The sequence below is a fragment of the Bombus impatiens genome, unplaced genomic scaffold (genome assembly GCF_000188095.3).
Source record: "Bombus impatiens unplaced genomic scaffold, BIMP_2.2 scf_1096, whole genome shotgun sequence".
NCBI lineage: Eukaryota > Metazoa > Arthropoda > Insecta > Hymenoptera > Apidae > Bombus > Bombus impatiens.
Window position 1 is genome coordinate 184836 of NT_177515.1, and position 23686 is coordinate 208521.

At 36.0% G+C, this 23686-nt stretch overlaps 5 protein-coding genes across 22 annotated transcripts in view; 3 read left to right on the plus strand and 2 right to left on the minus strand.

Moving 5' to 3' along the window:
- The window catches only part of LOC100743161 (general odorant-binding protein 69a), a 2144-nt gene extending 1754 nt beyond the window's left edge, over window positions 1-390 (minus strand). For 2 of the 3 annotated variants that reach the window (XM_033323674.1, XM_033323675.1), the window contains exon 1: window positions 134-390. In XM_033323674.1, the coding sequence (XP_033179565.1) occupies window positions 134-202 (69 nt within the window). In that variant the 5' untranslated portion in view covers window positions 203-390. The remainder of the gene's footprint in view (window positions 1-133) is intronic. The other variant, XM_003493426.4, reaches the window with a different exon arrangement.
- Window positions 391-554: 164 nt separating this feature from the next.
- LOC100743400 (probable basic-leucine zipper transcription factor Q) lies at window positions 555-6127 on the plus strand. 6 transcript variants are annotated; one of them, XM_033323668.1, is made up of 10 exons: window positions 555-1579; window positions 1644-2089; window positions 2170-2582; window positions 2663-2931; window positions 3019-3433; window positions 3504-3983; window positions 4074-4324; window positions 4475-4728; window positions 4822-4839; window positions 4921-6127. In XM_033323668.1, the coding sequence occupies exons 3-10, from the start codon at window positions 2469-2471 to the stop codon at window positions 5133-5135; spliced, it is 2016 nt and encodes a 671-aa protein (XP_033179559.1). In that variant the 5' UTR covers window positions 555-1579; window positions 1644-2089; window positions 2170-2468; the 3' UTR covers window positions 5136-6127. The 6 variants fall into 6 exon arrangements, with proteins under 6 accessions (XP_033179559.1, XP_033179558.1, XP_012247052.1 ...); XM_033323667.1 differs by having other exon boundaries at window positions 3504-3729; window positions 3799-3983; window positions 4822-5135; XM_012391629.3 differs by having other exon boundaries at window positions 4822-6127.
- Window positions 6128-6229: 102 nt separating this feature from the next.
- LOC100743520 (mitochondrial chaperone BCS1) lies at window positions 6230-8422 on the minus strand. The gene is made up of 7 exons (XM_033323672.1): window positions 8024-8422; window positions 7759-7950; window positions 7460-7599; window positions 7199-7393; window positions 6901-7134; window positions 6643-6813; window positions 6230-6568 (listed from the first exon to the last, which is right to left on the minus strand). The coding sequence occupies exons 1-7, from the start codon at window positions 8152-8154 to the stop codon at window positions 6354-6356; spliced, it is 1278 nt and encodes a 425-aa protein (XP_033179563.1). The 5' UTR covers window positions 8155-8422; the 3' UTR covers window positions 6230-6353.
- Window positions 8423-8624: 202 nt separating this feature from the next.
- LOC100745070 (UDP-glucose:glycoprotein glucosyltransferase) lies at window positions 8625-16385 on the plus strand. Of its 4 annotated transcripts, none has more exons than XM_012391625.3 (24): window positions 8625-8777; window positions 9184-9394; window positions 9466-9701; window positions 9780-9962; window positions 10031-10203; window positions 10356-10551; window positions 10663-10876; window positions 10957-11177; window positions 11270-11491; window positions 11587-11945; window positions 12026-12269; window positions 12377-12562; window positions 12636-12894; window positions 12992-13100; window positions 13186-13371; window positions 13468-13674; window positions 13753-14145; window positions 14321-14335; window positions 14571-14748; window positions 14826-15008; window positions 15117-15392; window positions 15473-15589; window positions 15685-15826; window positions 15958-16385. In XM_012391625.3, the coding sequence occupies exons 1-24, from the start codon at window positions 8754-8756 to the stop codon at window positions 16002-16004; spliced, it is 4581 nt and encodes a 1526-aa protein (XP_012247048.1). In that variant the 5' UTR covers window positions 8625-8753; the 3' UTR covers window positions 16005-16385. The 4 variants fall into 4 exon arrangements, with proteins under 4 accessions (XP_012247048.1, XP_012247050.1, XP_012247051.1 ...); XM_012391628.3 differs by lacking the exon at window positions 8625-8777 and adding an exon at window positions 8902-9051; XM_012391626.2 differs by lacking the exon at window positions 8625-8777 and adding an exon at window positions 8972-8998.
- Window positions 16386-16571: 186 nt separating this feature from the next.
- LOC105681510 (zinc transporter 2) lies at window positions 16572-23415 on the plus strand. Of its 8 annotated transcripts, none has more exons than XM_024371102.2 (9): window positions 16572-16808; window positions 17202-17356; window positions 20875-21119; window positions 21604-21720; window positions 21836-21984; window positions 22140-22291; window positions 22401-22608; window positions 22697-22937; window positions 23029-23412. In XM_024371102.2, exons 2-9 carry the CDS (start codon window positions 17235-17237, stop codon window positions 23172-23174), a joined length of 1380 nt encoding a protein of 459 aa, XP_024226870.1. In that variant the 5' UTR covers window positions 16572-16808; window positions 17202-17234; the 3' UTR covers window positions 23175-23412. The 8 variants fall into 8 exon arrangements, with proteins under 8 accessions (XP_024226870.1, XP_012247062.1, XP_012247059.1 ...); XM_012391636.3 differs by lacking the exon at window positions 16572-16808 and adding an exon at window positions 20536-20767 and having other exon boundaries at window positions 17243-17356; window positions 23029-23415; XM_012391635.3 differs by lacking the exons at window positions 16572-16808; window positions 17202-17356 and adding exons at window positions 18116-18762; window positions 20536-20767 and having other exon boundaries at window positions 23029-23415.
- Window positions 23416-23686: the final 271 nt, after the last annotated feature.

Below are 23686 nucleotides of genomic sequence, written 5' to 3' on the forward strand. Positions count from 1 at the left end.
GGCGACCATCGCTCTTCCTACTTCTTTCGAATTTCACAAGTAAAAACAAACATCAAATAGATCGAAACAGGATCGACTGCGAAGAACAAGATGGAAAGAGAATATTTTAAACGTGGTATGATGTATTACGTACCCCACAACGAACTACTGGCAACCGAATCCAACAGACGATCAACAAGCTCAACAATACCGTGTAATTCATGATTCGTATCTGATATCGGAACGATATAAGTCGGAAAGAAATGTCGGAACGACTGATTTCCAATCGAAGCTAATCACGAATGAAATAACGTGGTCTGGACGACCCGACGTTACGTTCGGAGGGCGAGAAAGAGTAACGACGATTAGCGATGTCGGTGAGCGCGAGGGCGCGACTGAACGTCTACGGTCGACGGCGATGGATCGACCGAACAAGGGGGAGATCTCTCCACCTCGAAATCTCATGTCGCCACCTTCGCTGCGAAATTTAGTCCACGCTGTACACTCGTTCGATTATATCCCTCGTTCCGTTGATAGATGACAAAACGGATCGCGTCTTTGCCTAACTTGCCTTCGATCATCGCATCGATTATCTTGTTAAACTATTTTTCGAACCCCGACGATTAAACCGTCTGTTCAAAGTCGAAAGACACACGGGTGAACGAACCTTTCGATTCTACATATATAGGCCAGGGTGTACGCATAAATGCAGATTTGATTGGCGGATATTACCATTTTGCGATCTGACCCTATGTAATTCCTCTTATCTCTAACACATCCAACCGATTCAAATGACTCGTTTCGTTCCTATTCATTCGTCGTTTACAAATTGCAAAAGAACGAAGCTTATTCACAACTACCATCGAACGAGAACCAAATACCAACAAACGAAAATGCATCGTGTTCATTCAGCTCTTTACCCCAGAACTTCGTCTGTTTGGTTGATCACCGACGAAAGTTTTCGTCCTTAATTTTATTTCTAAGCCCACTCGCAACAACGAGATTCGAGTTGTACAATCGATAGGCAGTTATAAGATCGTGCGTTCTGATTTTTGATTCGCAATCGCGTATTTTTGACACATTATCTTAACATCAACAGAAACAAAGGGAAAGAACGAGAAAGGTTTTGTAAAATATTCGCGCCAAAATACGAATAAACGTACACCTAACATATCTATTCAGCGCGCGAATCACGCGTCAAATAAGCAAGGGAAGCATTTCGTGGGTCAATACAATTCCGGCGAAGGTAGGCGAATATAGCCGAACGAATCGCCAGTAACGTTGTCTCGAGTACAGTCGCCTTTTAAAATTATTGACCATTGACTTGGCCGAACGCGAGTCGTAGTAATACTGATACATATACATGTATATATATATATATACACATATATTAGTCATCGAAAGAACGAGGTCATTCTACGAAATTTGCACAATGATCGTTAACTCAATGTCCGTCGAAATGTCGTGTTTGTCGCGTGATCAATTTTCTCATTTAACATAACCTTTTTAACGATTGTATCTTTCCCGCTGCTCGCGGATATACAGTCAGCTGATTTAGTATTGACGGAATATAAGCCGTTCTTTTTCCATAGAATAACAGGTAAATTTGATTAGATTTGCAAGAGATCTTCCTTCGGGCGTTCGTTTATTTGGAAATCTTTCAGTCGGATGAAATTTGTTCGATTTTCCACGGATGAAACGATTCCGACGAGCTGTTGGCGGTCGATGACATACACAGTACAGTCTGACCGAATTAATATTGACGCATTCTAACGCACGTTTGTTTCAGTTCTTAAATTGAAAACATTTCAAAGCCTAAATAGCGATCATTACGTGGTTTTGCTGTGTCGCATTTCAAATATTTCCTCAGAGAGAAGAAGTTTTTAAACAGCGATGCTTCGACGAATTTGGAATCGCGAAAGACAAAACAAGGACAAACGAATCTCGACAGACTGTACAGCTGAAGTTGTATTGACTACAGCGTTTTCTTCGAGCGACTGCATTTCGGCCAAAACGAGGTATACAACGGATATCGAGAGTGAAAATATAAAGTGTCGTCGATGATCTGCAACACTGAATGAATGATCTCAATTGGAAGAAGATAATCAAGGTAAATTTATCGAATGAAGTCGAGTTCGTTGAACGTTCCAATTGCATTCCGTCGACGCCAACATTTCGATCCATTTCTAGCACGATACCATGTCGAAGACAAGAAAGAAACAATGCTTTTTAAAATACGTTCGTAGCAGAACTTCGGTCACGAAGTACGAATGATACGATGTGGAAGTTTTCGAAATTTGAAGATCGCGCGACAAACGAAAAGGATATCGCAGGAACCTAATTAAAATTTCGGAAAACTTTCTGATCGAGCACTGCCATTGTCACGTGATCCATCCTATTCTTACGTCACTTTTCGCGTAAAATTTAAAATTTTTTGCGACACTCTTGTCGCTTGTTCTGGATGAAACGATTCGGTAACTTGAAACAAAATGGGAAAAACGAGAGGAGTGCATGAAACAACGCCGGAATTAAGAAATCGAATGGTAGGAATGTATGAAGCAGGTTTAGGCCTGCGAGAAATTGCAGCCGCCGTAAATTGTTCGGTACGTAGTTTTCAAAGACTGCATCATATTACTTTCGATGAAACATACGATATTATGCACATTGTGTTTTATCGTTTTAGCAACGTACAGTAAAGAGATGGTTAAACAGATTCGACAAAGAAGGCACGGTGGAAACTCGAGAACGATGTGGACGTAAGAGAGCAACAACAGCGGAACAAGACGAAGCAATTGTTCGACTAGCCACACAGACACCGATAACGGCAGCAAAAGCTGTACTTCCTGCTTTAGGACTTACCTGTTCTGTCGATACTATACGCGAAAGGTTACATAAAGCTGGAATTCATAATTGGAGTCCTTCGCGAAAATACATGCAAAGAATCCCACTCGGGTTAGTTTTTTCGATGTTACCTGTTACTTTTTAAACGTTAATACCCTATTCTGTTTACGCCATTCGATTCTGCCTTTCCATTCGCAGCGATACGGATGGTGTTGCTATACAACAACCTGTATGGAGACCTACTGGAACGCAATTAGGGAAAAAAAAGTCTTCCAGAGATCCTAATAAGAATGAAAAGAATGCTAGTATAGCTAAAAAGAGAAATCCACTAAGGAAAATTAGAGCCAAAGACGTTTATGTTGGAGATGGAGCACCAACGGAAAGCGTAAAGTCTTCTAACGAACAACAGGCATTTATATATCAACAACAAAGTGCTTCGCAGACGCAAGCCAATGAAATACAAGCACCGCCTCAACCTTTACACCCTCAGACAGATTTTGGCAATACTCTGAGTTTAACTCAAGAAACGCAACCTATTTATCAGCATCCTGGTCTGAGTATCTCTCAGAATTGGCCTCTAGATCTAGTACAAGGAAGTCATCATTATCCACAGGTTTGTATACACTCTGCTTGTCCTTATATAAACATTCGTTCGATATATCATTTCTTTTCCCAAACATTAGGGTCAACAAAATTCAATATCTCACGAACAAGTAGTTTCCTCTCAACAGCTCCAAGAGTTGCACGCACAACAGGAACGGCAACACCATATCCAACAAGTACAACAAACGATCACGGATCAGACTCATAATCTTGATCAACAACAAGGGCAACTTCAAGCAGAAGTTCAGCAGCAACAACAGCAGCATCGTGATCACTTACATTCTCAGTTAACTAGTCCACAAACCAGTACGAATTTAGTTTCTGATAATTCTAATACTCGTGGTTCTCAAGATAATAATCAGTCTTCTAGCATAGAATCTAATCAGGATAAAGTTTCATCGGAAGAAGGTAGCACGAGAAATCAACTACAAAAAAGGAAAAAAAAAGGCGGGAAAGCAAAAGGGACATTGGAAACCAGCGTTGAAATTCGAAATCGTATGATCGGCATGTCCGAAGCTGGTTTATCCACGTTATCTATCGCGCTTGCAATCGACAGATCGGTAAGAAGGAACATGTTCGTCTTGATGGATTCACATAATTACAATGATCTCGAGGGTAGCCCCGTATACGCAATGCTCGTTATTAAATAGGAACGTACCGTTAAAAGATGGTTAGAACGTTGGCATAAAGAAGGCAACGTACAAACTAAAGAAAGAAAGGGTCGTCGACGAATCACTACTAAAGAACAAGACGAAGCCATTGTTGCTATGGCTACTCAGCAACCGCTGACTGCAGCTAAACATGTTGCGCCTGCTCTGGGTTTAAAATGTAGCGTTGATACAATCAGGGAAAGGCTGCATAAAGCCGGTATACACAGTTGGAAGCTTGGAAAGAAACAGGGGTTAGTATGTTAATTAAGAAACCAAAAAGAGGAAAGTAAAAAAAAAAGAAGAAAAGAGAAACAAAGGAAAGATTATCCTTTAGTACACACGTCATATACATACATATATATACATATTTATCCGTATCAAGCAATGGTCAACTATTTTAGAGAAGGAAATGCTGTACATACTGTACACCTTTGGCAACCAAGTGGAAATCGACCGAATAAGCCAAAACCACCGGGCGAGAAGAAGAAAAAGTCAAGCAATAATAAGAAACGCGATCAAGCATCAAACAACACGCAGAAACGATTATCTACTAGAAAAAGAAAACCCGAAGCGGTTCCAGTGAAGATGGTTTCACCACCTGCAAACATAATGTCGGAACAAACTACTACTTTATCATTCCATAATCCTGGAACAAGTAAGATCAACATACCTTAACATAATATCATAATGTATTACTTTTGTACGTGTGATCAAAACTAATTGATAATTTTGGAAAACCACTTTTTAGTGGCAAACTATGTTTCAGGTTCTAATATAATACAACCTATTCATAATATTTCCGCTCCACCTTCTACAATTGTTCAATCTCAATCGCATCCGCCAGCAGGTCCTCCGCCAGCATCTCAATCGATACAGCCAATCAGTTCTATGATGCAACAAAGGCCTGACTGTCGATTAGCACCAGCAATTGTGACACCCGTATCGGGTCAAGGAAATACCGGAGTTGCCTATCCATCGTGTATGGTTGGAAGTAACAGTCACACAGGACACATGGAACAACCAGATCCTTTAAATTATGAACCGTACATTTGGAGTTTCTAATCATCGATTACACGAATATCATTAAATCATAAACTTCCAAATCACTTTTACAGCGTATTGTTCCAAATTTTTTAACTTTTTATCACATCTTACGTTCGATTCAAAAACTCAAATTATTACATTAGCTTTACATTTATACTATTTATGATAGTAACGTGAAGCTAATTTGTTAATCGTAAGTCGCATTCGTGGAAATATTTCAGTATTTTTACGATTGCTAAAATTTGGAATAAAAGCCTCAAATGGATATTATCGAGTAACTAACGATCTGTAAAAATTGAAATAGTAGGTAAAATTTTAATCGATTATAATTAATCTTTTAATCATCCTCATAAATATATAAGTTAATTCATTAGAAGTAATTAATTTAATTGTTAATAGATACCGAACAGAATATGAGATTTATGGAAAAAAGATTATTTTCTCTGTATTGTTTTTAAGATTGGATGTATCATTTATATGATTATAAATGCAATATCGTAAAATGATGGAAAAGCTTTTTGTACCGAATCGAAATTGTGAAACGAAGACATTTAAATGTTCACTTTTAACGCATAACGATGTAATCGACATCCATCCTTTACATGGATAATAAGTTTTGATGAAATTCATATATGAAAAAACAATGTTATTCTAAGTATAAACTTTTATAAAATATTTTCCTTAAATTTAAAGTTATTACTTATTATTAAGAATTTAGTATTAGAAATTATTACTTATCAATCATTATTATTACCAGCATCAATTCCATCGATTTAAAGAATTTTCATGTTGAATGAAACTAATTGAATCAATTTAAGTCAACGTGAAAAAAACACGTCAGTATTGTGTAAATATATTGCGCATATGATCGTAATTAAACAGATATATTGATAAAAATAAAAGAAAAGTTATACAATGTTTATTTTGCTATACAATGTATTTTATCTTTGAATCGTCATTCACAATGTGGTAATGAAATACGTGAAATAAATGACTGTAAAAGTAGAAAATTTGTATCACTATTATTATTATTATTATTATTAATGCTATTATTATTATTGGTATTGTTACTTTCGTCTTTACGCAAGTTTCAGGGATGAAAACAAATGGTCTACGATGTTTTAAACTGTATACTTTTTTTATCCTTACATGCATATTTCTTATGACTATTCAACGTGTCGCTGTAAGAATTTGTCGTGCAAAATGATGTTCTACATTACTTAATAATACGATTCATCACGTAAGTTCCCATATGTGTGAAACATTTTTTAGTACATCATCAGGATTGTTTTTATAAAACATAAAGAATCCTTGAATTTGCGCTGGGCTAACTTGTTTATTTTGCGATATTACAGTTTCTGTGAACTGTTTAGCAAGTTTATTTGCTCTGTCGTCAATATTCCTATAAAATCTCAAAAACATCTGTTCCACTTGTTTTGCGCTACACCAGCCTGAAACCAGAGAGTACCATTGATTCAGTACCATAAAAATTCGATCCATTTTTTATCGTTTAAAAATATAGTACCTATATACTCTTTTACATCTACTCTACCAGGCCTAACTAACGCAGGATCCAATCTTTCTAAGTAATTGGTTGTCATAAATAGAATTCTTGCTTCCGTAGAAGCAACGCCGTCCAAACAATTTAATAAACCACTAAATGTAACTCTATTCAAACCATCATACGCAGCTTTCACTGTAACAAAATAAGCGGAGGTTGATAATGCTTTAATGTAAAAAATTATGTACAATCTTATGAATTTGCTTCAGATTTGCCACCTACTTTCTTTGCTTTCTTCTCGGCTAGCAAATGCGGCATCAATATCTTCCAAAAGAATAATAGTTTGTTGCGGGGCTACCGCTAGTAAGTGATTTAATCTATCATCCGTTAAACCTCGCTCTGATAAGTTTAAAACACAAATGCCCAGTTCTAATTCACCAGCTAACGCAGTAATAAACGACGATTTTCCGCAACCCGGGGGGCCATATAATAAGTACCCTCGCCGATACGGAATTCCTACACCAACGGTAAACGTGTTTTGTACTTTGTGCGATGTTTCCTCGTACTATTATTTACATACCACGATCACTATACCATGCAGGATTCGTCATAAATTCACGACAATCGCTTATTATCCTTTCTGCTACCCCAATATCTAAAACGACCGAATCTAGTGGTCTTCGTTTCCTGGGATGTCCAAATTGTCTCCATTCACTTCCCATTGCGGTATACATTATCGTTTTGCCTTCATACTCCCTTAATGCCATCTGTCTGGCTACAAATAAATATTTGTTATTCAATAATATTTTAGCAATCCTGGCATAATGAGCTAGCCTCTTACCCTCTTCTAAAATATTAAAATAGATATTTTTATCTCTTCCTAAGGCTGTAAGTTGTACCGTTTCCCATGGTATACCCATTTGTATATCCAACGATTGTTGTTCTCTAGTTCGATCTACCCTTATCCAATTCCCTTCATATCTATTTATTTGAACATTAAACAAATAATTTACATTTAATCTAAATATATAATACAATTATGAAAACATTTAACTATTGTAATTTTAGCCATTATTACAATGTATCATACTTGTCATTGCAAAATGAAATATTGCAGTGATAAGTACAGTTATTTCTAACCTAATAAAATGTGTTCCAATACTTGGTATGAAATCATATCTAGTTTTTATGTGACCTGTTTCTTTTTGCTCGAAACTTGTTTCAACAGACAGATGTTGTGTTTCTTTTGCACCTTTGTGTGTAATCCATTGTAAAAGCCATTGGTAGCTTTTATCACGGCATGGAACTTCTAGAGTGATCATATAATGTCGCCTATGTTTGAAAAAAATTCAACATCATATATTATTGAATGACAGATAACATACAATTTGGATGTAAATAATACCTAAATAGTATCATTCCTGCTTGCATTCCTTTTCGTAACATCGCTGCTCCGGCACCTAACCCAAATAGACCAAAACCAGCTCCGAAATATGGATTATCGGATAAAGTTTGCACGTAATCTATTATCGTCATAATGCAATTATTTGTTTCTTTCTTAAACGCAGTAAAAGTATTAAATTGTTTTTATTACACTGCTTCATATGTACCAAGCCTTCTTATGATATCAGTATCGGTAACGTTTAACTGTTTTTCATAACATACAATATTACTTTTCATTTACATTACATTTAAAACCGTCTAACTATAAAACAAGTTCTTCTTGACCTATTCTCGTACAATTTGAATACTATACAAAATCATAAGAGAGAAGAAAAAAATATTTTTTGGTTTAGGTTGCATAAAAGAATCTAGGAAATTTATAGATTTGTTTCAGAAGCACATCGATAGTCCTAGATTAAAAGTTTGCAAGTAATACATTTTTGAAAATGATTCATTCGTTTAAAAGGAATATATTACTGATATCTGATAATATATTTTAATAAATCGTCACATCTAGTTTGTGAAATCTGTAAATGAATGCTATGAGTATAATAATCATTCATACTAATACTACGTACTACCACGTATAAACTTAAAGGTAGCTTACGTAGCCGAACTTTTTCACCAGTACGATATTTACCGCACGTGCTCTGCATGGATTGGCTATTATCGTTATCCAATTCTTCCATAATATGAGTTTCATGGTAAATTTAAAGGTATGCAAATTTTATTAAAAGAATCCTTTTCTTCCATACTACAACATCATAAAAATCTATTAATTATATTATTCTTATTTTTAATAATTTTTATTATTTACATTTTTTTTCGTTTTATTCGATAGTCTAACGTCGATATGAATAGGAAATTGTATCACTTTGATCTATCAATTATTTGAATATAATGATAGAAACATATCTTCGTAACAATGAATATTGATGTATAACAGATACGTTTAGTAGTTCGGCTATTTCATTGTATAGCAAATCAAAAGTATAACTTTTATTCTTCTCAAATTCTAAACATAATAGTATTGTCGCGGAAACATATTTTTCAACCTTATCGAACCTCTTACATTTTTACTACTACTTTTCCTACTATTAATAATCTTAATATTATTTGCAGATGCGGTTAATTATATTTTTTTATTTTTTACTACTGTGTGTGATATACATTAAAGCAGACAGAAGGGTAAATAAATATGTAACCACTCTAATAGATGCAAAATGGAAAGAAACACCCTTAGCTCTTGAAGCTGCTGAATATCTAAATGATGAAAATCCAAGTTACTTTTGGAAATTCATAGATGCTTTTGCCAATTATGATTTAAGAAATGGTAATTTTCATCTATCTTAACCTTCATTAAATTAGCAGCAATATAATTTCATGTTGTTTTCTTTTTTGTAGTTACAGAAAAAGAAAACTACGATGCTGTTATTGCTTTTGCTGAAAAATATTTATCTCAGTCAGAGGTAGCATTAATGAAATTGGGTCTGTCTTTACGAATTTATTCGGCACGAGTGGAAATGTTCACACAAATGGCAGAAAATAAAAATGTTTCCATCTTTGATTGTTATAATGTAGTAGATGTCGGTGGAGTGTTTACTTGTTCTTTAGAAGAATTAGAGGAACTAGCTAGTCAAGTAGGTGACATGTAAACATTTGATACATGTATCTATTTTAATTGATTTCATTTATGCATTTTATCACTTATTACATAGGATACTTGGTTACGTCCAGATACATATAGTGTAGATCATCGTTATCATACGTCTCAGCAATCAGAAAAGATTATTATATTGTATGGCCAGATTGGAACACCAAAATTCTCAGATTTTCATAACAAATTAAAAAGTCTTACAGAAAATAGAGGAATTAGTTATATTTTGCGACATTATTTAAAGGTATTGTAATTATACCTGGTGTAACAGTAATAACAAACTTTTAACGTCTTTTATTATGGTCTTTGCAGGATAGAATAGACAAAAATGTACGTTTATCGGGATATGGAGTAGAACTGCAAATGAAGTCTACAGAATATAAAGCAACAGATGATTCGGATATCAAAGATAATGCAGGAAAAGACTCAGAGACCACTAATGATAGCACAGAAGAAATAGATGGAATTAATTTTGTAACATTAAAGTAAGGTGGTTATATCTTAATATGCATATAAATTTGATTTTCACGTTAGTATTAATTTTGAAGTATATATACGTTTTCAATTTTTCATTTATTCCGTTTTACCTACTTTTTCGTTCATTTTCTATTATTATAATTTGGCTTGATCATTTTAGAAACTTGTACCCTGATAAGCAATTAGAGCTGGATAAGTTACAAACTCATTTACTTGAAACTAGTCATGAAATTGGTGCTCTAAAAGTGTGGCAGTTTCAAGAATTAAGTCATCAAGCAGCTGAAAGGATAATGAATTCTCCCACAAACGAAGCCATTAATGTTTTGACGGATATTTCGCAAAATTTTCCAATGCAAGTAAATATCTTTTTACAATACATATTATTGATCCTGTTGCGAGCATTTTACGCTTTTATTTTATGTTGTTTAGTATTTCCTGTTAATGATGATATCCTAATTTATTTGAAGGCAAAATCTCTAATTAGAACAAAAGTGAATAATGAAATGAAGAAAGAAATGAAACTCAATCAAGCAATGTTTTCTACAAGTTTAAATATACAACCCACAGATACTGCACTTTTTATTAATGGTTTATTTTTTGATCTAGAAGCAGTAGATGTGCTTAGTCTTTTAGAATCATTAAGAAGCGAATTAAGAGTAATGGAATCTCTTCGTAAAATCGGTACGACACATGTTGTATTGTTAGGAATAACTCGTTAAGTGCAAAATGAACTATAACATTATTGTACATCTCATTTATAGGATTTAATAACAAGGAGATGAGTACATTGCTGACTTTGGATTTGTCCACTAACATGGATAAACAAGAATTCGCAATGGATATAAGAGATTCGGCAATAATTTGGGTAAACGATATCGAACAGGATTCAGCTTACGGAAGATGGTCGTCGTCGTTAACAGAATTATTAAGACCAACTTTTCCTGGCATGCTTAGAAATATTAGAAGAAATTTGTACAATTTGGTTTGTAAACGTTGATGATCTAGAATAATTACAATGTAATGTTAGACAGTTGTAAAGATACAAATCTATCTAAAAATTGTATATTTCAATAGGTATTAATTATCGACCCTTTAAGCGGAGAATCCACCCCTTTGATAACTTTAGCACAATCTTTATATCTACATTCCGCACCATTAAGAGTAGGTTTTGTTTTCGTAACGAATCACGATACTTCTATAACTGGATTGACTGATGCTAGTGTTGCCGTTAATAATGCATATCATTACTTTGCGGAAACTAAAGGATCGGAACATGCTTTGCAATTTCTGATAAATGTAAGGCCTTACAGTATTCGTTCATTTGTTGTGTAGTTTCATTAATCATATATATGAAATGAACGATATTTGTAATTCATGATGTATAATTTTAGTTAGGAAATTATATTGGTTCAGAAGGTCCAGACGTAGAAGATGTAAAGAAAGCAATAAAAGTGCAAGATTCGTCTGCTAACGTAAATTATATCCTCGGTGAAGAATCTGAATATGACGTAGGACGTCACTTAGCTAATGATTTCGTAAAACGATCTGGTTTTAAAAAATTTCCGCAAGCTTTGCTAAATGGTGTACCTTTGTCAGCCGAACAATTGAACGCCAACTCATTCGAAGAAGCTGTTCTATCTACGATCATGTCACAAACGCCTGCATTACAAAAAGCAGTGTATCGAGGAGAAATAACCGAAGGAGATGATGTAGTCGATTATATTATGAATCAGCCAAATGTTATGCCTCGGTATGAGATTTTATTTAAAAATTCACGAATATGATCCTTGCGATTTCAGTTCGTTTATTATCTTTATTCACTTGTTATAGCTTGAACGAGCGAATATTGAAACCGGAGAAACACACATGGTTAAACTTAATCGGCACTATACCTAACGATAAAGATTATAGTAAATGGAGTCCTCAAGATTTATCAACATGGTTGATGGATAGAATGCGTTATTTATACGTAACACGACGCACAAGTGTACACCATTTATATACCTTTTGGGTTGTAGCAAATTTAAATGATGCAGAAGGGAGACAATTATTACGCGAGGCGCTTGAATACATAGTAAGTGATTTCTCGCGCTTGTTTATGCACAGAGTTGTACAATAAAGTAACTAAGTAAATTATTTCCATTAATATTTAAATATAATTGTGCGGTGATTATGATTCAGGATTCGAATGCAGATGTCAGAATTAGTGTAATCGTTAATCCGTTCGACGGTACTAATGATGATAATACAATTGATATTAATCAAATAGTTCTAGCTACGTTACATAGCCTGCCAGCAGATAAGGCTATACGTTTTATTCGTAACATAATTAAAGAAGATGTTGCTAACGGCAAAATTGACATAGAGGTAATTATTTTTTTTTTTTTACGAAAAAATTTGGCCATGCTAATAAATATTTAACAAATTATCGTAAAATTAGGAAGAGGCTATAAAAGAACAGTTGAAAAACCAAGCTGATGAATTGTTTGTACATCGCCAGTACGTGAAAACGGTACTAAACCTGCAACAGGGAGTTAGAGCGATCGTGTGTAATGGAAGATTAATTGGTCCTTTAGATGAGGGCGAAGAATTTACAAGCGAAGATTTTTCGCTTTTGGAAAGATTCAGTCAAAGTACTTATGATGATAAATTGTTCAAAATATTAATAAAGGGACAATTGTTGGAAAATGATGAGTATGGTACGGAAGTTAGTCTATGATAACGTATACATATGATGTACAGCTGTGGTATCTATGTTATTTGAATGATATAATGTTGTAATGATCTTTTGTGCAGAAAAAAACGAAGTCACCGATGATATGATAATGAAAATTACATCCTTATTAGCATCGCACCCTCAAACGCGGAGCCGATTTCACGTTCCATTTCACGGTGATGAATATAGGTGAGTGTGAAAATGGTAAAAAAATAATTTTTATGAGCGAGTTTAAACAATTAAACGATTCCTAACATTCTGATTGTATATCTAGCGCCATAAAGGTTCCAGCAACAAATTCGGACGAAGTGGCATTTACCTTGATTGCTATCGTTGATCCAGTATCTCGCGGTGCACAAAAATTGGGTCCGATTTTAAAAACGCTTCGACAATCTTTAAACTGTAACGTTAAAGTGTTTTTAAACTGTTTGGACAAAAATAGCGATATGCCGTTGAAAAGGTATATTATATACTGTTCTTTTAATTTCATACGAAATTATGTTACTACATTGAGCTGTTCCTTTTATATTTATGCATTTTATTTATATTACTTCAGCTTTTATCGTTTCGTGTTCGAACCTCAGTTACAATTCTCCCCCGACGGACGTGTTAATGGGGCTATGGCAAAATTTACAAAATTGCCAACTTCATCTCTTTTGACACAGTATATTCACGCACCAGAAAATTGGTTAGTGGAAGTAGTTAGGAGCGTGTACGATTTAGACAATATTAAATTGGACAATGTAGCGATTGGAGTGCACAGGTAAGTGTATCACGTTGGAAGAAACTATAGATCACAATTAAAATGTGTTTGTTGTATACCCACAATTCTTTGTTACAGTGAATTTGAATTAGAGCATTTACTTCTTGAAGGTCATTGTTTCGAAGCAGTAATCGGAAATCCACCTCGCGGATTACAAATCACATTGGGAACGGAAAAGCAACCACTTATGGTGGACACTATAGTAATGGCGAACTTAGGATATTTTCAGCTTAAAGCAAACCCAGGGGAATGGATATTGCGTTTGCGGCAAGGACGGTCGGCAGAAATCTATGATTTTACTACTATTGGCGGTCAAGATGTTTTACAAAACGGCAATGACGTAAAGGTTGTTATAAGTTCCCTCAGAAGTCACGTGTTGAAAGTCAAAGTATCGAAAAAGCCGGACAAGGTGGGAATGGATCTTTTATCGGAAGACGATAAAGGTTCTGGCTTATGGAACTCTATTTCTAGGTAAATAAAACTTGCACTGTTCGCTTTTGTATAGGTGTATGTCGACTACGCCTTTTTAGAATAGTTTTAAATTCGCGTTGGCACTAAGTATATATAAAGATATGAAATATTTTTAGCACATCGTGTTAGGCGATCCTCTAACTTTAATTTCTGTTTATTTTCTCTCTCTTTTTAGCTTTTCCAAATTTTGGTAAGCTTTCAACAACTATTTAAACATTATCGCATATAACGTATATTGCTCGTAATGTATAGAGATACATAATTATTTTACCAATTGTTTCGCATCTTAAACGTGCGTTATACATTTGAATACAACACTTGTACGGTTATTCAATCACGTTACATACCTTACTGAAATTCAACAAAAAAAAAGAAACAGTTGAATTTCTTTCATTTCCTAATTTTATCGCTCTCTTCGAAATTAGGACATTTACGACAGCAGACGATAGTGACGATGAGGATGAAAAATTAAATATCTTCTCTTTAGCCTCTGGACACTTGTATGAAAGATTTCTGAAAATTATGATGTTAAGCGTTATAAAGCATACTAAAAGTCCCGTCAAATTCTGGTTTCTGAAGAATTATCTATCACCAACGTTAAAAGTAAGCGATTACGTTTATGAAGTGGAATTAATAAATAAATTAAACGACATATTTCAACAAATCTTCCTTCATTTTAGGATTTTTTACCACATATGGCAAAGGAATATGGTTTTGAATATGAATTGGTACAATACAAATGGCCTCGCTGGCTCCATCAACAAACTGAAAAGCAAAGAACCATATGGGGTTACAAAATACTATTTTTGGATGTGCTGTTTCCTTTAAACGTTAAAAAGATAATATTCGTTGATGCTGATCAGGTATAATAATTACGTACAAGCAATTACTGTAAATCATTAATATTTTCGTTATCTTTGCTTTTACTACTGTTACTTCTGTACGATCGTAATAACATTGTATTATGTTAGGTTGTAAGGGCAGATTTAAAAGAATTGGCGACCATGGACCTCGGCGGCGCGCCATATGCATACACTCCATTTTGTGACAGCAGGAAAGAAATGGACGGATTTCGATTTTGGAAACAAGGTTATTGGCGAAATCATTTACAGGGGCGTGCTTATCACATCAGTGCTCTGTACGTGGTAGATTTGAAGCGATTCCGACGTATTGCAGCCGGAGACAGATTAAGGGGACAGTATCAAGCATTGAGCCAAGATCCTAATAGTTTGTCTAATTTGGACCAAGTCCGTACGATACTAACAGTAATACCGGAATGATTTGATTAAATAATATATAACGATTACAAATGAGCGCGTCGTTTTAGGATCTCCCCAATAACATGATTCATCAAGTGGGTATTAAATCACTGCCGCAGGAGTGGTTATGGTGTGAGACTTGGTGCGACGACGCATCCAAGAAATATGCCAAAACTATAGACTTGGTAAATAAAGTTTATATCATAGATTCGTTACATTTAGTTGATAATACATTTCTAACGTAAACTTAAACATATTGTTCGATCTTTGCATCACATAGTGTAATAATCCAATGACTAAGGAAGCTAAATTACAAGCTGCCGTACGTATATTACCGGAATGGATAGGTTACGATGAAGAAGTAAAAGCCTTACAGATGAAGCTGGAGAATGAGAATAGACAAACGGAGAAGGAGGAAAATGGTATTGATTAAACGCATCGATTAAACAACGATAGCCAATACTTTACCAATGCTTCTCGCAACATTATACATATCAATAGTATTATATATATCAATCTTGTTATAAATTCCTCTTGTCCTCTTTTATTTTAGAAACATTCGAAGATGTGGAAGATTTTACCAAACACGAAGAATTATAAGCAGAAATGGCATGAATTGTACGGAAATCGATCAAGAAAAGGGAAGAGTTTTGCGAATAACTTTCCAGAACTAGTTAAATTTCGTTTTCAATATATGCAAGCACATTGTTGCAGTGACGCGTGATTTTTTTTAATGCCGAGGATGTAAGAAGAATACGATACATTTACACGCGAATATCGAACGCTGCAGGGTGAAATAGATTACTGCAACTGATTCTATGAAATTCAGCGAAACATTCAGCCATTTGAAAATGGATCGTTGTTATCGTAATATCGTAGTAGTTAACTGTAGCCGGACAACTATGACCGTGCCGTTAACACGATTGTGATTTTGTATTGTCTACTTTATAGTTGTAAAAAATAAACTTGTAACGTTTGTAAGGAATCTTTTATAAATACACGTTCCTTCGTCGAATGAGAATGCTTTCTCTTGCACATAGAATAAGAAAACGTTTGACCTTATACGAAATTTTTCGCAATATTTGTCCATGTATATCAAAATTGTCACTCTGAAAAAAAAGATGAATCGATTAATTTATAAAGTAAAAACATTTCCGAAAGAATACATCTTATTTGGCTAGTAATGACATCTTTCGTCGATAGAAAAACATACAACTGCGATAGATCGAGCGCGGTGAGCGGTCGAGACAAGTTTTCCGACATGTATAGCGGTTAATGTCTTCTTGTTTACATTATTCGTATTATTTGGTGAAATCGAAAGGAAGAAAGACTTGTATTTCTTAAGAGAAAGAACCTGCCTTTTGTCACAAGAATGGATAAAGCTATTCGAAGCAATCATATATCGTACGTAATTTCATTTTGTCTTTTAATGTTTATAAGAATTTGAGGCTTATAAGTATGTACATTTCTGTAACTATAAATTGTTTACAATGAAAATATACATAAGAGGCGATCAATCGATGAAACGATAACTTAACCAGTAACGTATCGGGTTAATTTACGTTCATTAACGACACGATTGTTTTCATATAAATTTTTAACGCAGAGGTTCAATTCATCTTTTTCATTTTCCTTATTTTTAATAATATGTTTTAATAATATGTTCGCATTCCAAAAGCTTGTTCTTAGTTTTCCGTAGTTCCTTCTTCGAAGTTCATTCGATAAAATCCTGGTATAATGGTTTTTGAAACGAATCTTTCGCACTTCTTCTAATGACGATTTACTTTTATTTTCGAATTCATCTTGCTTACGACAAAAGTTGAAAGGTGAATGAAAAAGAGGAGAGAAAGAAAAGATCCTGTAAGCACACATGTACACACAGGTACATTATCGTTTTTTGAAGTTATATCATCGAACATACGTTTACCTCGAAGAGATTTTCTTTGCAAAAAGTAAGTAATTACAATGTGATTAAATACAACAAGAAATACAGCACAACATTTTCGCGTTACAAACTGGAATCGAATTAATCGCTGAAAAAAAGACTGTACACTTGTCAAGAATACGGCTGACTCTGTTGAAGCGCAAGTTTTGTTTATTCAAATTTAAGTAAAAGTGGTTTTGTATTTAAAAAATAATTGGCTAAATATGAGTTTCAAAAAATTGGATTTTTTCTATACACTTGACTCGTAAAACGATCGTTAGTTCTCAAACATCAGAAGGAAAGTCACAATTTAAATGAATTGCGAATACGAATTTCTCGACCCGCGGCTACAGACTATTTTATCATGAACTTTTTACGCGCGTTTCCCAATAGATTCGTTTCTATAATCGAAATCGAGTACGAGAAATCAAATGGAGCGAAATCTTCTAGGCAAGGAAAAAGGAAGAGAGAATAAAGACAGAAAGACGGAATACGATCGATCGATCGAACAAAGTTCCAATCGCGATAGTTCGAGTCCATCCGTCTCACCGAACAATCGATAGATCGGATCGATGAATAATAGAAATTTCGGAGAACCAGGATAGTTTGTTAAAATGATAATTGTAACCAACGCTACGTCAGGAAATAACAGAAACAGGAAAGCGCGATACATCGAGGCACGAGGCTATCGTGCGCAAAGCGCAACAAAGATAGAATGAACGGCGAATAGATAGGAAGTTTGAAAGGCAGAAACAGATAGAGGAAGCGAAAAGTGGGGGAACCGATGAGCCAAGAAGGGGTGAAAGAGGAGGAAGGAAATCGGTAGAGAGCGATCTTGAAGCAGAAAGTGGGGGAGGGAATGGAGAAGGATAGCGTGGAAAAGAGCAAGAGGAAAAGAGAGGAAGAGCCGAGGAGAAACTGATCGAGAGTTAAGCTATCTGGTAAAACAAACGGACGAGGCTGGACAGTGGGTTTTCTACTAAAAGACGGGATGAAGTGGCAAACGGTTTGCGTTGTTCATACAACTAGTGACGCGCGCACGGGCTATTCACGTATCTCTGATCGGCCGAGGACTTAATACAATTGTCGACTTTCGGTTGTATGTTCGCGTCGCGTCCGTTTTTCGTTGCCCCGGGTCGGCTCACCTGGCCTCGCTACGCCACGAGTCGCATCGCTTCGTATCGCTCCCATCGGTTCGGTTTGACCACCGCGCCGCGCCGCGCCGCGTCGCGACGTCGCGTCTTCGTTTTCTCTCCCTTTTGCTTTTCTTTAACATATTTTTGATCGATCTACCGAACGGTGAATTGATTTGGTTATTCATTGCACGTCACGATCAGCGCTGCTGTCTACCGCACGCTCGCACGCACACGCATACACACACATACACGCAGTCCTCCGCAGCACGAGGATCATGGACGAGGAAAGGATCAAGCTGTGAGTTCGAACATCCCTTTCGAATTCGATCGGATCGATTCGGATCGGGTCGGATCGAATCGCCTCTCCCACCTCTTCCCACCTAGTAAATTCACCGCGTCGCATCACGTCGTCGCGCAGCGTACCGCGCGCTATCATTACACGTTCGTTCTTACAAAGATCGTCACGGTATCCTGGCGAATGATTTTTACCAAAAATACATCTTTCATTAAAGAAATGGAACAACGATATTATTAATTATTTAGTTTCTCTGTTACATAGGAGAAACATTCGACCTCTCTGCTTACGCTAAATTCTTCTATCAAAATTCTACGACTTCCGAGCACTTATTCCGTTTACTTTCGAGCAATTATTTGTTTTTTTAAATCACTTTTTCTCTTACATCATTTCTACATGCTCAACTCACCATAACTTCGATACCGATAAAATCAAACTCGAAGGCGCGTCCGTGTCTTGACAGCCATGCCGTATGTTATACTATAAAGCAGGAAGTGAATTTCGTTCATCTATCTATCGCAAAGGAGAAGAAAAAATATTTGGGTACTTCACACGGTATTTGAACGTGACAGAGATGCGACTGTACGTTTGCTATTTATGCGCAGTCGGTCATGATCACCTGACGTTTAGCTACATTTGCAGTAAATCTCGTTGTAAGTTGTAAATCTCGGAATGGTAATACTTTGAGATAACTCGAAAAGCGAATTGGCGAGCAAATAGACGCATGTCGCTACAAAAAATTCTATTCGTCTTACCACTTTGTATCTTTAGTATTATTAGACAAGAATACAAGAAATACCGGAAGTCAATCCAATCAAATATAATTGGAAGAAGCAATCAGTGTGATTAAAGTATATGTCGCGTATAACACGGTCCTGAATACCGTGTATGTATTATTCGTCCGAATGATTTTGCACACGGCATTACTGTTAGCCGGAATCGCAGAATTTTTGTCGCGAGAAGTCATTCTTACGGATAACGATTTAACGAATGCGCATTTGCACATGTTATCCTCGATGATATCTTGTTAGATAGCGAGCTACGTGAGAAACGATAACGATCGTTAAGAGGATCACGCGCGATCTCACGTAAGCGGGAGTTTCCACCTCATCGCCGACTTTTCTCCCTGAATTGCTTGCGCCGCGCTCTCCTACTTTCGATCTTATCTCGCGCGAGTTTTCCCCTTTGAATTTTAGGCGGCAATCTTTAACCACTCTAATTACAAAAAAAAAACAAAAAAAAACAAGAAACAATAAGAAATATCGTGATCGATAAACAATAGATAACAATAGTAAACAACGATATTTCTCTATCGGTCTATGTGTCTATAATATCTATACGTGGAAATAATGCTGGATTTTTCAGCAAACGATCGAAACAAGAGAGACGTGCAAATGCGTATCTATCTATTTCTGCTTTGATCTATCTACATAGAAGTTATTCGCGACAATGAAATTTTTTTCTCACGATAACGCGTTCAGGGACGCTCGACACAGATCGGGCCAAAGCGGGATTAAGCGATCGAGCTCCACCGCCTTAAGCCCCCTTCACACGCGTCTGGAATGTTCTATATCTCTCTTGTTCTCCTTCTTCTTTTTTTTTCTTCTATCCTCCTCGATTTTCTAACGAAAACCGAGAACCTCGTACTTTCGACTTGATCCGTTTGCGTGATAAATCTCCGATTTAGATTATAAAATGGCAATAGTGTAATTAGAAATCAAGCAATGATTAAGTATGATAATAAATTCGGTTGTAATCGTTAACGTTCGTTTGCAGTTATCTTCCGCGTGAACGGAAACAAGGAGAGAGGAAAACATTACGGGCCAGAGGATCGTAAGAATAGTTTAGTTTCGATTATCTAATTGGTAATAGTAGTGTGCAAATAGTAGTGACGAAAGCAGATGGACGATAACGGTATAGAATATCATGAAAACGAAGAGAAACCAGAATGTATTACGAGTCCCGCGTTCCATAACTTGACAGAAACCATTTCCACGGAATTGATCGCGTACGTGATCGCCACGTTCATCGACTCTGTTTTACTGCACGTGGCTGCAACAATATACGAGCACGATAGAAGACAGAAATCAATTGGTTCTTTTGTTTACTGGTTAGATTCGAAGACAAGGCTGTATACGGATATGGGACGAGCATTCCACCGAATAACAACGAGATGGATGAGAACGAGGAGACCTCGTCGAGGAAGGTGATCTTTTGCGTGCACGGCAAGCTTTCTGGTTGTTGTACGGTTGTGAAGGGCGGTGCTACATCGGTCGATGAAATTAGCGAAACAGCGGCGACTGCAGTTAATGTCACCGCTACCGGCATCAACGGATCCGATTTCCAACAAACTCCTTCCGGTAAGATTCTTCCAAATTTAGATCCTATCGACTTCCAGGTCAGGCGAATGGTTATAGAGGCTATCTTCTTATTTATAATACTAAATGGATTTATCGATTATCTACAGCTCCTTAGCGTTATCAATTTCTAGATCGTCCTACTTCTACAAGTTACCCTCTTTATTTTACCTTGCGTCCTAGTTCTTCAGATTTCACCACATAAACGTTATTGCTCGTATATGTGAATCAAGCGACGTTTAATGTAACAAAGTTGACTTTTTTTTTCCACCTGAACCTGCAGTCTCAAAAATTTATAAAGAAAATTTATAAAGCCGGTAGCTAATTCAAGCGGAACATTAGCGTAATTTTAGTATATTCACATGTTTGTCTTGGTGTATCACAGCGACCGTATTGTCCCGACATTTATCTTCCGACCAAAATTCTGTCAGATCAATGTCTGATAAAAAGTTTATCTTTATCATTTTTCTGTTAAATGTTTTTCTAGCTGTACCAGAAGACCATTGTCACAGAGAAAGGGACGAAGAGATCGATAAAAAGGCGAGAAAGAAATTACTGCTTGCTAGTACGCTGTGCGTAATTTTTATGATAGCAGAAATCGTAGGTAATCATCATGTAGATGTAAGAGCGAAATACTTGTACGATAAATGTTCAAGAAAATTAGATAAAAAATGAAGCTAATGATTATTTTTAAATGGAACGATCGCTCGGCTTTTCAGGTGGAGTATTATCGAACAGTTTGGCGATCGCAACAGATGCTGCGCACCTGTTAACCGATTTTGCATCGTTTATGATCTCCTTATTCTCGATATGGGTAGCTAGTAGACCAGCCACGAAAAAAATGCCTTTTGGATGGTATCGAGCGGAAGTAGGTGTAAAAGATTTGCTATTTCAAAATTGATTATTATTCCATTGTCTTCTCTCGTTCTTTCGTTTCTTGCTAGCAGACGCATATACACGCACGTATGCACGCACGCGTGCACGTACGCACACCATCAATAATATGTTCATCGTTATTCGCAGGTGATAGGAGCCTTGACGTCGGTTTTACTAATATGGGTAGTTACTGGAATTCTTTTTTATCTGGCAGTCGAGAGAATAATTCACAAAAGTTTCCAACTAGATACCACCGTCATGTTGATTACCTCTGGCGTTGGCGTTGCGGTAAATCTAGTGTTAGTGATATATTATACTCAATTGAAATTGTCGAACTGATAGATCAAATCAATCGCAGTCACGATGTAATACATTTTGAGTAACATCGATACAATTTTTATATTGCAGAATGGGTTTATCGCTGCATGAGCACGGCCATAGTCATGGACATGGTTCAGACAAACCGAATCGAAATATAGACAGCGGGAGACTCGATGAGGAAAATCCGTTACACAAGAGGAAAAATATCAACGTTCGCGCTGCTTTTATTCACGTTTTAGGAGACTTCATACAAAGCATAGGGGTTTTCGTTGCAGCATTGGTTATTTATTTCAAGGTATAGCTATATATGCATATGTACGCAATAGTTTTTCCCAATATTTTCTCATGAACGCGAAATTAATACACACTGGTAACAATTACAGCCAAGCTGGAGCATAGTCGATCCAATTTGCACTTTCCTCTTTTCACTGTTGGTGATATTAACCACGGTTGCAATAATCAAAGACGTGATGAACGTTTTAATGGAAGGAATCCCAAAAGGATTTGAATATTCCCAAGTGGAGAGTACATTTATGCAAATCGAAGGTGTGATGAAGGTGCATAATCTTCGTATCTGGGCGCTTTCACTGGATAAAACCGCGTTATCCGCGCATCTTGCAATAAGTAAGCGCATTCGAGCTCTTGTTTCATTAGCAGTTTCAGTTTTTGTTTCAGTCTAAACAAATTGTTTTCTTTTTCATTTTTTCCTATGAAGAACCAGGTGCGAGTCCTCACAATATACTGCGTACTGCTACTAGAAATATTCACGATAAGTACAAATTTTTCGAAATGACGCTTCAAATAGAGGAATTCGATGAACGAATGGAAAATTGTAAACAATGCAAGGCGTTATCGCAATAGTTGTAAATTTTTTGAGTTATACTTTTGAGCTACCCTTCAGTCTTTATACACATGAAGTTGGATCATAAGAGATTCGCACGATTTGTAAATAGCTCAATTTATGAAAAACGGAAGCAACCTGTTGTTTCAAGTATACATCTTACTGCGATTAAAAAATCTATAGGGAAGATATTTCAACCTCGCAAAGGATGTCAATTACTTATAAATATTGCGATCGATACAACGATTTTTTCACCTATTAGTGGAACAATTATTTACTGTCTCTCTCTCTCTCTCTCTCCCTCCCTCTCTCTTTCTCTCTCTATTTTCTTAATATAGAAATTATGTTTATTTATTTTAAATGTGACTTTTAACGACGTAATCAACTTATGTAATCATACAATCATGAAAGAGAATGTATTTACATTTAAACTAGCTCCGAAATTGGTAAACAAAGAATAATCGTGTAAACATATGGAAATAAAACTAAAATGAGAGAGAAAAAAGAATAGATCAAAAGAAGAAACTTGTGT